Source organism: Periplaneta americana, chromosome 1 (genome assembly GCF_040183065.1).
Source record: "Periplaneta americana isolate PAMFEO1 chromosome 1, P.americana_PAMFEO1_priV1, whole genome shotgun sequence".
NCBI lineage: Eukaryota > Metazoa > Arthropoda > Insecta > Blattodea > Blattidae > Periplaneta > Periplaneta americana.
In genome coordinates this window covers 208040166-208053454 of record NC_091117.1, presented here as the reverse complement: position 1 = coordinate 208053454, position 13289 = coordinate 208040166, and the positions used below count along the sequence as shown (strand labels likewise).

Genomic DNA, 13289 nt, shown 5'->3' with positions numbered 1-13289 from the left:
GCACTCCCGTCATAACCAGGATGAACAGCGTGAAAACAAATTTGACAGATAACTATGAGAAGAGGAACAAAGGTGTACGATGTCTTGTGTAGTACTGAGGGTTATAAGTTCCTAGTTTTGATACATACACATTTTGGTGGGAATGTGTCTGTTTATAAAATGTTTCAGCGAATCTCCTAATGTTAACTGGGATACTTTCCACTTTTAGATCTTGATGTATCTCTTCGTTTCTTGTGTACCACCCGCTGTTATGAATTACACGTAATACTTTATTTTGTACTACTCGAATGGGATCTAACGTTGTCTTAGGTGCGTATCCCCATACTGTAGAACCATACAAAAGCACTGATCTAATCAGCAATTTATAAATTGTCACTTTTTTAGATGTTGACAATGCACGTATTTTTAAAAGGGGATACAGTTGTACCATTCTTACTATTGTTCTTGCTCATGTATTTGCAATGTTGGTATGCCATAACAGACGACTATCCAAATGGATTCCAAGATACTTAACAGAATCCTGAAATTCAAGGGCAGTACCATACAGTGTGAGTTTAGTTTGTGGTACACTTCGAGTTCTACTGAAGGCTGTGACTTGACTCTTCATTGTGTTTACAGTTAAGCGCCAATGTTGGAACCATTCTTCTATAAGGTGGACATGCCGTTGAAGTCGACCAATGGCTAGATCGGCATTGCGATGTGTAGTATCTATGAACCTAGGACCGAAGTCCACATATGTGCTGAGATGCACTCGTAATGAGTGACTAGTTGGCCGGGATCCGACGGAATAAGCGCTTAGTGGATAAAGCGTCAGCACGTAGAGCTGAAAACCCGGGTTCAAATCCCGGCGCCGGAGAGAATTTTCCTCCGTTCCATTACTCTTTCGTCGTATGATGACGCAGAATATCTGCATGGAAATATCATATGTACTTCGGTACATTACAATAATATATTTAAAAAAAGTGTTCATACAACACAAGTGTACAAGTCAAATGAGACACCAATATAACAAAAGCGTATTTTCTGTTAAAAAAACTGTAATAAATTATCTCTTTGTATGCTTAATATCCTATTCCTTGTTAATTATAGCGCTATGGAAAATTATTTTACAATATGAAATGCATTTTCTATAATAATTTCAATAGATTTCAACAACATTCCATTCTATAGTCATTCTTCAAAGTGATAAACTGTAAATGAAATACGAGGCCGTTATCTTGTTTTGAACTCTTATAGTATAGGGTCTCATTAGATATGTTCTTAAAGGATAAGCTTTGTCTCCTATGAATAAAAATTGTCTTTTTTTTTTTTTTTCGAAGTTGGGTACCTGCGCAACTTTTCTTAAAGGTAAAGAGTCATTTTTTATGTTTTGATAAATAGCTGAGTTATGAAATATTCATGCATAATTGTCTTTTCCATATGCGTCCACGTCGATCATTAAAAATCGATATTTTGCATTAAAAACTGCCATACGCAGTTACATTGGACACTTTCGCTTTTCCTCGCAGATATTTGCGATGCGTGATTTAACGCGGTGCCCGCATCGCTCGTGCTCGCATTTAAGCTGGTTCACAGTAAAACGGGAACGAGAACCAGAATGAAAACGAGAAGCAGAGGACGTGAATATGAAAATTTTTGATTCACAATAAACCGAGAACGTAGACGACTATGCATATCGATATGCATGTCAATGACGATATGTCAAGTCGATATTACGCATTCTGATGTTATTTGTGTATAATTGACCAATGGCGTTCTCTTATGAGTACAAGGCGGCCAACATAATCACAGGTTAACCAACTTCGAAATTTCAACTGAAACATTTCATTAGGTACGGTACTATAAATATGCCCATGCATCTTTATTATCATAACCTATTTTAAGTCTACCATAACGTAAAATAATCGAGGAAGAAACATTTGTAATAGAACAAAAATGAACAAAACAGTAGTTATTGAATTGAAGCATGAATATGTAGTGTGTAATACAACCAGTACAGTAATAAGATATGATTCACTTCCGATCGGTGTTCCAAGATGCAGCTATTGAAAGCCACGTATTCTCCCTCATTTTCTCATTTTTATACGAGGCGCGCCGCTTATCGTAAACGTGAGGATTTTCCTCAACACTCAAAATTAGAATCTCATCAAATAAAACTTGCTCCATGATGTACAGCACAGAACAAAATAATGCATAGGTTATGTCACGATCTTCTTGCTACAAAATATACGACGACAAAATAGCTTTTAGATGGCAATAGAATGAATCTAGTGGGCTGTGATAGGAAACGTGAACGCCAAAGTTGAAACTTGGCCAACTCTCCGTTCCCGATCCCGAGCTCCGGCAAGCTTTTCGTTAATTGTGAATGCTCACATTTAAATGTACACATTTTAACAATTTTACCGTTTTCGTTCCGATTCTCGATTCCGGTTTATTGTGAACCAGTCTTTACTTAGGACACGGCGTTAGATCGCGACGCCACGGCGCGGGACGACACCCTGTATATAGTGTTCAATTGGAGTTTAGTTTTGTTTAGAATATTACATAACTGAAGAATAGGAGTGTCAATATATCTCTTAAAGGATACATGAACGAAAGATTTTATTGGAACGAAGGAACGTAGGAACTGCTATACAAGTGTAATACTGACGTCCACAGGTGTTGCAACTGAAGGAAATTCCATGCGAATATCGCAGAGTCATGATCATGGCCGAGCAGTCAAGTCTGACCAGTTCGTAGCCTCCCACCTTCTTCGATACGATATCGTAACCTTAAGTTGTTGGAAGATAACAGATAGAAGGGAGAAGCAGAGCCGGCATGGGATCCATGGGCTGGACACCCCTGCTACTCGATGTAGATGTCTTCAATAGGATAAGCTGTTTCAATGAACTTAATATAAAACCGCTGGAAAGCTCGCCTGAAAAAGAAAATATACTCTATTAGTGTCTACATTTAAAACGTTGAGGGACTTCGAAAATGATAAAATTATCTGGTTTATTTCTATTATACAGTGACATCATTTTATTTTTACTTCAATTTTTATTGTATCTGAGTTTTTGAATGTACTTCACTCCCACCCCTTCTACTAATGAAGTTCCAACTGTCCTCGACACAGAACCAAGGCCGCATATAGTAAGCAGTACTGAGTTAGTGAATATAGTACGTTCCAGAAATATGTTCGCGTTTTCCAGTAACGAAAGAGCTTCCAATATTGAATCATATTTTCGCACAGGTACTGTCTTTTTGCCTACGTCGCATCCCGATTTCCCCCACCTGCTTCTGCTCGCCCCTCTGTAAAAGCTGGGCTGTCTTAGCTCTTTTCTGAAAACATTAATTTCCGTTAGGAATTGGACGTTTACGTAATATTATACAACTGTTTAAAATAACTTAAATAAAAGGGCCTCGTTAAGTAATTAACTGTCACGTGATTTCCCCCTTTCTACGATCCTGTAGCATAACCACTTGGACGGACAGTAGATAGCATGACTGAGTAATTTTATCTGTGCGGGAAGAAACGTAGTTCATCCATTTACGTAAACTAGGAAATGTCTCAATTTTGAGTTTGATAATTTTCATTAGGTTTTTGTTTAATTAAAATACAGTACTATATTAACACTTAGTGTTTTTACCCACGAATTGGGCTATCCATTCGGACTTATTAATTATGCAGTGTATATTGTACTGTTACGGCACATTAAAGTACAATATAGAGAATGAAGTTAAATTGAAAAATAATAATAATATGGATATTTAAACACATTTTTTTAAATGGTGGCCGTTCATTTCGATACAGGCTTCAGTTCTTTTGTGCATATTATCGCAGTATAGACTATTGTACCTAATTACAATTACCAGTTTCGTTCTTCGCACGAGTAACTCATGTTGAAATAATTCTATACCTACTCTATAAAAGAGTACCTTACGTACTGTAAATTTAATCTCCACTTCTGCCCGATCCGAAAAGATAAAATTACTCAGAAATTCTATCTACTGTCCGTTCAAGTGGTTTTGTCGCAGGGTCGTAGAAAGGGGGTGGTCACGTGACAGTTAATTACTTAACGAGGCCCTTTTAGTTAAGTTATTTTAAACAGTTGTATAATATTACATAGACGTCCAATTCCTAAGAGAAATTAATGTTCTCAGAAAAGAGCTAAGACAGCCCAGCCACTAGACTTTACAGATGGGCGAACAGAAGCAGGTGGGGGAAACCGGGATGCGACGTAGGCAAACGGACGATAGTACCTGTGCGAAAATATGATTCAATATTGAAAGCGCTTTCGTCACTGGAAAACACGAACATATTTCTGGAACGTACTATACTCACTAACTCAGTACTGCATACGCGGCCATGGTTATGCGTGGAGAATGGTTGGAAGTTTACTAGTAGAGGGGTTGGGAGTGAAGTACATTCAAAAACTCAGGTACAATAAAAATTGAAATAAAAATAAAATGATGTCCCTGTAGTATAATAAAATAATAAGTCAAGATAAGGAGAAAACCAGGCAGATATTTAAATGCAATTTGTTAATGATAGCTCACCCTACAGACTCGGCGACGGGCCGCGTAGACTCTGTACCCATGAACACGTGACACGCGAACTTCTTCAGCTGGGGGTGCTTGGTGATGAAGCCCAGGTAGCGATGGTCCCGCGGATGGAACGCGCAGAAGGACACGTTCTTCAGCGAGTAGAAGTAGTCGTGACAAGGGACGTCCTTAGACTGCAATCAGACGTTTTTCTTGTACTTGAACATTTTTCTTCCCATTAACAAGCATACTTTCAGGATTAGAATCTTATAATTGAAGCGTTGGGCCGAATAACGGTCTGTGTTACAATCTACTAACTGTGCAGGAGGAACAAAAATGTTACTTCGTAGACCGTTGTTCCAACCAAGAAATTCATAGTTGTAAGTCGTGTAAAAGCACCTCTGGTACAGATATTGAAAAACAATTTTTGTGACAGCTGTGTAAGAATATATAAAGCATTATTCCATTAAACAGTCGATTTTGAAAGATTTTAACACAGTCCGTTATTCGGCATGCGGATAGCATGTGAAAGTCTATAAAAAAACTGAGCATTACGGTGCAATGTGGTCAAAGAGGATAGGTAACACGAGTACATACTAACTTTTAAACGATCAAGAAGGCTGTAGAGATGAGTATATATATTCGCGTTAGGTAGGATGTCTTTATTCTTACGAATATGTATGTATGTATGTATGTATGTATGTATGTATGTATGTATGTATGTATGTATGTATGTATGTATGTATGTATGTATGTATGTATGTATGTATGTATGTATGTATGTATGTATGTATGTATGTATGTATGTATGTATGTATGTATGTATGTATTTGAACGTCTAATGAACTTAGTTTGCAGCATTTGCTGCACAAGCCACTAGTTTTATATAAAAACGCTATGTCTGAGCGTTATTCTACTCGTGTTGTAGCTATCCAAAGACATTATTGTTGTTGCTGTTAATATGATACGTTACCGAGGGCTTCCGCCGGTCCACCATCCTGAGCCCCTGGTCAGACACCTCCAAGATGCAGGAGTGCGGCTTGTGTTTGGGGACGCCCGACGGTCCCACGATCTTCCTGACAGCCTGGCACACGACGATATTGCCCTTGTTAGAGAGCGTCTCCACGGATCCCAAGTAGCCAAGCAGAAACCTCTCCCTTTTGACTTTCGGCGTACTGGGGTCGAAGTCGCTGTAGTCCATGTCGACGGCGTAGGCTGAGGGAAAGATGCCCTGTCTGCCCGATCGCAGGTTCACTCCTGTGGCACAGAGACGTCATGGCTTAGATCAGGGGCTCTCAAATGTTTCAATATTGCGAGGAACGTCCACATGAGCGAGCACTATGAAATCGAATAGGTTCAATAGGACTATATGAATACATAAATAAAATAAATAAACAAATAATAGTACATTATGCAACAAGCCTATAATGGTAGTAATTAAGACGCGAGTATGTTTATGAAACGAGCGCAAGCGAGTTTCATAATTTTCATACGAGCGTCTTAATTACCATTATAGTCAAGTTTCATACGACTTTTTATGCTCGACCATATTTCTAACATGAAATTATTCATAAGTATTCATGTTATTCTTATCTGACTGAGGAGCGGAACTGATCTTGTGCAATACCTCGTAAGTTGTGAGATGTGCGCAGACGCGAAAGTATTGTTTTTTTCCGAGAAACAAATGTCGACATTGACCTTGATATAATCTAGAGAGTAAAATAAACATTAATCTTGATATAACCTTGAAATTGAATTAGATATTGAAAAACGAGGTGACAAATTGAATTTATTTGAATATTATTTACAATTAACGCTAATTATTATAGTAAGAGAACTGACTTTATTTCAAATATAAGTGATTTATTGTGCAATTGGTGAAATGAATTTGTGTGAATTTGCTTTGTGAAAAGCCGGAAGATGACTGTGAATTGATGTTAATTTGTGTGTTGTTTCTTTCGACTGAGTTTAATATTTCAATTTTATTTTGGGTCGATTCTTCAACATAACCTTCTGCGACAGTATTGGATTTCCAGCCTCCGTGACGTTTCAATGTTGTGATGTCGCCGCCAGCGTCTACTAAAATTGTCGCAGAACTCCTGCGAAAACAGTGGCCTGTGTATATCCGAGAATAATCGATACTTGCGCTTTCATATTTTTACAATGGTATTTTCTGATTGGTGGAACACCTGAACTTTAATGAATAGGTGTACTTTAATGAGGTGCATTAAAGGGCTGCTACCAGGTGTATAATTACTACATTTCGGCGTGGTCGAGCATAAATACATTTTTAAAACACTTCAACTACCAGGATAACGATATCCTTGAAACTGAATGTTACTCAGAATTTCAGTGATGTCCAAAGAGATGTTGCTTATAGTTACACGTAAACAGTCCTGCAGATGTGAATTAGTTAAAAGTGGTTGTGCTTTGTTCTTGAGGTATTTCATAAGTGAGGAAGTTTTTCGCATAGGTAGGTTGTCCCGAACATGGCCAGACATTTGACAAAAACACTCCGCAGTGTTTGGAGTCTTTTCGTATCTTCTGCCCCCAAAAGGCTATGAATTTCTCCTTTTAAAACATATATTTCAGCGCTGAGGACTGGAGATCTCCGTACCAATTGAATATCCGCACAAGGAACCATATTATTCTCTTGAACAAGTCCACACTGGATTGAGAGGGGTTATACATCATGAAATACGGGAAGGCCTCAGGTCTCTAAGATAATATTATAATGAATCCATAGGAACACTATTTGTTCCACCTCGTACAACAAAGTTTGAATTGAAAAACGAGCCTCAGGAGCGTTCGTGCTCGCGAGCACTTTTTTACTCACACGACGAGAGCACCAAATGTCATTGAAAGAGTACCAGGTTGAGAACCCATGTCCTCATTTGAAATTTCGCAGTTGATCACAGGTACCCCTACTTCCGATTTGTTACGGGAAATGGTGCTACCACCAATCAATTCTTTACATAGGTTTTGGTTATAAATTTTTTTTTGAACAACCAGTATCATATAGTTTTCAAGAAAAATGGCTGACGTGGGCGGTCTGAAACACCCGGTAGCCTAGAGATCTACCTATGCAGAAGATAAATTGATTATTGAATGGACATGGATTAGATTTAAGTAGATGACTGTGAGTGAATGAATGGAAGGAAGGAAAGAAGGAAGGAAGGACTTATTAACTATTAAAAGTTTAACTCCACAGTCTTAGATATAAGCACTAATTCAATAATGTTAATGGGAATGCATGAAATATTTTTATGCTCGACCATGCCGAAATGTAGTAATTATACACCTGGTAGTAGCCCTTTAATGCACCTCATTAAAGTACACCTATTCACTAAAGTTCAGGTGTTCCACCAATCAGAAAACATCATTGTAGCAATATGAAAGCGCAAGTATCGATTATTCTCGGATATGCAATCGAAAGACAACTAGCGAAACGTCACGGAGGCTGGAAATCCAATACTGTCGCAGAAGGTTATGTTCTGTTACTATAATAATTAGTGTTAATTGTAAATAATAGACTATTCAAATAAATTCAATTTGTCATATCGTTTTTCAATGTCTAAATCAATTTCAGGGTTATATCAAGATTAATGTTTATTTTACTCTCTAGATTATATCAAGGTCAATGACATTTGTTTCTCGGAAAAAATCAATACTTTCGCGTCTGCGCACATCTCACAATTTACGAGATATTGCACAAGGTCAGTTCCGCTCCCCAGTCAGATAAGAATAACATGAATACTTATGAATAATTTCAAGTTAGAAATATGGTCGAGCATAAAAAGTCGTATGAAACTTGCCTATAATGGTAATTAAGACGCTCGTATGAAAATTATGAAACTCGCTTGCGCTCGTTTCATAAACATACTCGCTTCTTAATTACTACCATTATAGGCTCGTTGCATAATATACTATTTTAAAACACTTACACTACCAGGATAATGATATCTTTGAAACTGTATGTTACTCAGAATTTCAGTGACGTCCAAAGAGATGTTGCTTATAGTTACACGTAAACAGTCTTGCAGATGTGAATTAGTTAAAAGTGGTCGTGCTTTGTTCTTAGGTATTTCATAAGTGAGGAAGTTTTTCGCATAGGTAGATTGCCTTGAACATGGCCATGCATTTGACAAAAACACTCCGCAGTGTTTGGAGTCTTTTCGTATCTTCTGCCCCTAAAAGGCTATGAATTTCTGCTTTTAAAACAAATATTTCAGCGCTAAGGACTGGAGATCTCCGTACCAATTGAATATCTGCACAAGGAACCATATTATTCTCTTGAACAAGTCCACACTGGATTGAGAGGGGTTATACCATGAAATACAGGAAGGCCTCAGGTCTCTAAGATAATATTATAATGAATCCATAGGAACACTATTTGTTCCACCTCGTTCAACAAAGTTTGAATTGAAAAATGAGCCTCAGGAGCGTTCTTCACATAGGTTTTGGTTATCAAATTTTTTTTATGAACAACCAATACCATAAAATTTACTCTGTCACACGTTAAAAGTGTTAAAATTGTTTAAAAAGGTATTTACCTTCGACAGACGGCCCGTTTCGACGCTATTTGTCGTCGTCTTCAGTGTCTCTTGAACCACTGCTGATTTTGGCTCTGCGATGTGCAGTTGTCGATGGTAGGGGTGGGGGTGTGTTGTTCCTATGGTGGGGGTTGGCTGTCTGTATGTTATGACGTATTATGATTACATTACATCAAATTATGCAGATCACATTATCGACAATAATCATGACTACAATAATATAGAAACAGATATGGAAATTTTACACTTCACACCAAAAAGTTTACAGTTAAATATCCTAGAACAATACGAAATATATAAGAACACAATACCACACCCACATTACATACTTAATACGCAACTACAGTTCAATACGCACACATTGTTTGACATCATAATACGTCATAACATACAGACAGCCAACCCCCACCACAGGAACAACACACCCCATCCCTACCATCGACAACTGCACATCGCAGAGCCAAAATCAGCAGTGGTTCAAGAGACACTGAAGACGACGACAAATAGCGTCGAAACGGGCCGTCTGTCGAAGGTAAATACCTTTTTAAACAATTTTAACACTTTTAACGTGTGACAGAGTAAATTTTATGTTTTTAACAAAGTGTTAACGTGAACTTTAATCAATGAACCAATATCATATAGTCTTCGAGAAAAAAAACTGACATGAGTGGTCTGAAACATCAGGTATAGGTGTACCTATGCAGAAGATAAATTGATTATTGAATGGACATGGATTAGATTTAAGTAGATGACTGTGAGTGAATGAATGGAAGGAAGGAAAGAAGGATGGAAGGAAGGACGGATTAACTATTAAAAGTTTAACTCCACAGTCTTAGATATAAGCACTAATTCAATAATGTTAATGGGAATGCATGATATATTTTTTCAGCTCGCAATAAGAATAATGGTAACATAATTAAAAAGATGAAAAATCAAAGTAAAAAAGCTACATAAATCTAAAAAGGACATAAATGGGATCAAACGAGGAAGAGAATTACGATAAAAGAAAGAAATGATGTAATATTGGAATAAGAATAACACAATTAAAATAAAGAAGTGAGGAAGGTACCTACGTTAAGAAGATGTGTGTATAGATTGACAAATCGAACTGAAACCCTGACCGAGTTACTACGTGAGCGCTGGCTGTCTTGGAGAGGAGCAAGTGAGAAAGCACGGGGGAAGGGAGAGAGCACTATGCACTATGTACTTGCAGGTCCACTCACAGTTTGTCAAACCTGCTAACAAAAGCATTAAAAGGTTGACTAGTTGCCTGCAATGCTAGCATAATGGAACCTTCCTAGCCGACAGTCGAGGCAAAAATGAAGAATCCGTTATTGTGGTAATACTGGAGAGTGGTTCTTCTATTGGTCGCGATGCCCACACACACCCTCTCAGATATTTAGGTGGTGATTGGTGACTGAATGACGAGGAGCGAGGGGGAGAGAAGAAAGAAAGAGAGAGATTCCAGAAGTTGGCGTGTTTTACGGGGTTTCACTTGAAGCTGTCAAACTATAAAAGTAATTGACCTAGATGGAGAGGACGACCTTGATATGATGCAATTATAAAAGGATGGAAAACAAGAAGAAGGAAAAGAAGAGAAATGGGTGGACAGAGAAGAAGAGCAAAAGCGAAGTATGAAGCGACACCTATTACATAAACATCTAGGAGTGTAGAAACTAGGAGGATAAATGTGAGAAATGGAAAATGTGTAGCGAGATGACGAAATAACAATGAAGAAGAGGAAAATGAAAGAGGAAGAGGAAAAACGAATAAAATGGAATTAAAAAGAAGTGGAAAGCGACATTCGCTAAGTTTACTACAGAACTGTCCTGTAACTTCGATAAAATTGGAAAATTCGTGATTTCACAAAGCCTAGAGTTAGGAGAGCCTGATGAAGTTGCACCTAGCATAACAGATGGGTAGAACAAGTTGCCGCACTTGCACGGCGAATTGCCTCTACACACAGAACTGTGCTGAAACGTCAGGCACATACCAGCATATCAATGAAGTAATGAATTGTCTTTCAATTTGGAACTCATTTTGTGATCGTTGCTGTTATTGCAGAAACATTCCGCAATCAAGATAGAATGCCGAAAAGGAGAGGAAAAGGGAAAGAAATTGTAACTACAGGGTGTCAAAAAAGTTCGTTTACACAAATCAAGATTTCAGGTATAACTCCCTGTAAAGTTGATTTGAATAATTTCGAGGGAAAAATTGTTCCGGGGCCGGGTATCGAAGCCGGGACCTTTGGTTAAACGTATCAACGCTCTACCAACTGAGCTACCCAAGTGGTTACATCGCAGCGTCTTAGAAAGGGAGGAAATCACGTGACAGTTAGTTACTTAACGAGGCCCTTTTATTTAAGTTATTTTAGACAATTGTATGGGTATAATATTACGTAGACGTCCAATTCCTAACAGAAATTAATGTTCCCAGAAAAGAGCTAAGACAGCCCAGCCACTAGCATTTACAGAGAGGCGAATAGAAGCAGGTGGGGGAAATCGGGATGCGACGTAGGCAAATGGAAAATGATGCAATATTTAAAGCTCTTTCGTCACTGCAAAACGCAAACATATTTTTGGAACGTACTGTTTACTGTGACCGTAAGGTTACTGTGATTGTATATGCGGGCTTGGATCTGTGTGGAGGACGGTTGAACTTCATTAGTAGAAGGTGTGGGAGTGAAGTACATTAAAGAACTCAGGTACAATAAAAATTGAAGTAAAAATAAAATGAAGACCCTGTATATTATTTCAGTTGGGATATAGAAATCTGTCCGTATCTTGGAGGTGTCCGTAAGGAGAGGTTTCACTGTACATGTATAACAGAAATACCCTCCCATGAAGGCAGTACCTTCACACCAGAGGTCTTCAGCTTCCTTCTGCACGTAGATGGGGTCGCCGATCTCCACCTCTATCTCGTCGTGGTGTCGTGGCACGAACTTGTGGAGTCCTCTGTGCGTGGGCTCCAGCAGCTCCAGCTGTGTGAAGGGCACCCCCCCGCTGCTCGCCGGCGACGCCGACTCCGGCGACAGCGATCCTGCGCAACAGCAGCCGTCTGTCTGTATTGACGTTTCAGTAATCCGTAACTCGTGTTCGTATCAAAGAAGCGAAAGCAAGAACAACAGATAACAAACCTGAGCGTGTGATTATCTTTACTTAAATTAATAAAATTGCGCACAGACAATGTAATATGAATTAAGGGAAAAATTGTTTGGGAATTATATGATTGTATAACCTAAGTAAATACTTTATTATTTAGGATGTATAATGTAATATAATTTATATAATATTTCTATAAATGCAATTATTTTAAAATGGAATCAAATCTACACATCAGGAATCAAAATAACCAGTGCTCTAACATTAAATACCTTACTCTCTGCCGATGATCAAGTCGTAATTTCCAATTCAGAGGATAATTTACAAAGAGGATTATATACATTAAATAAAATTTTAAATGATTTTGGGATGGAAATTTCAGCACAAAAATCAAAATTAATGGCATTTTTAGGACAAGACCCAGTCAGAAGTAAGATAATACACAATAATCAATGCATCGAACAAGTACAAAATTTCAATTATCTGGGTTGCGAAATATCTTATCAAAATGAAAAAGATGTGAACAAGAAAATTACCAAATTTACACAAATTCTAGGAATAATAAACAATGCATTAAAAGCTAAATTAGTACAAAAATCTACAAGAATAAAAATATATAATACACTAGCATTACCCTCCCTTTTATACGGAAGCGAGATTTGGATATTAAATAAAAAAGACATGAACAGAATCAAAGCAACGGAAATGAAATTTTTCAGGAGGACAGCAGGATATACGCTTTTAGTCCGAAAAAGGAATGAAGAAATTTTAGAACAATTAGAAGTAGACTCAGTAGAAGAAAAAATCAGCAGATACAAATTCAATTGGCTAGATAATGTAAGAAGAATGGAAAATTCAAGAATCCCAAAAATTATGATACAGTATAAACCTAGAGGACATCGTCGACCAGGAAGACCTTTTAGAAGACTGCTAGATGGGGCCGAAACAGGTCTACAGAGGCCTAATTCGTGAAGGATGATTATGATGACGATGATGATGATGATGGTGATGGTGATGGTGATGGTGATGGTGAATGTAAACGTAATTCTTTAATCATGACATAGGAGCAAAAATAATCGCGGTTTGAACACATCTGGCACGATCAATAAAG

At 37.9% G+C, this 13289-nt stretch overlaps 1 protein-coding gene across 1 annotated transcript in view; it reads right to left on the bottom strand.

Annotated features, from left to right (window-relative positions):
- Positions 1-1294: 1294 nt before the first annotated feature.
- Aplip1 (JNK-interacting protein Aplip1) overlaps positions 1295-13289 on the bottom strand; it is a 122960-nt gene continuing 110965 nt past the window's right edge. The window contains exons 5-8 of the mRNA XM_069836563.1: positions 11931-12116; positions 5498-5781; positions 4540-4718; positions 1295-2917 (exon numbers count right to left, since the gene is read on the bottom strand). Of these exons, the coding sequence (XP_069692664.1) occupies positions 2845-2917; positions 4540-4718; positions 5498-5781; positions 11931-12116 (722 nt within the window). The 3' untranslated portion in view covers positions 1295-2844. The remainder of the gene's footprint in view (positions 2918-4539; positions 4719-5497; positions 5782-11930; positions 12117-13289) is intronic.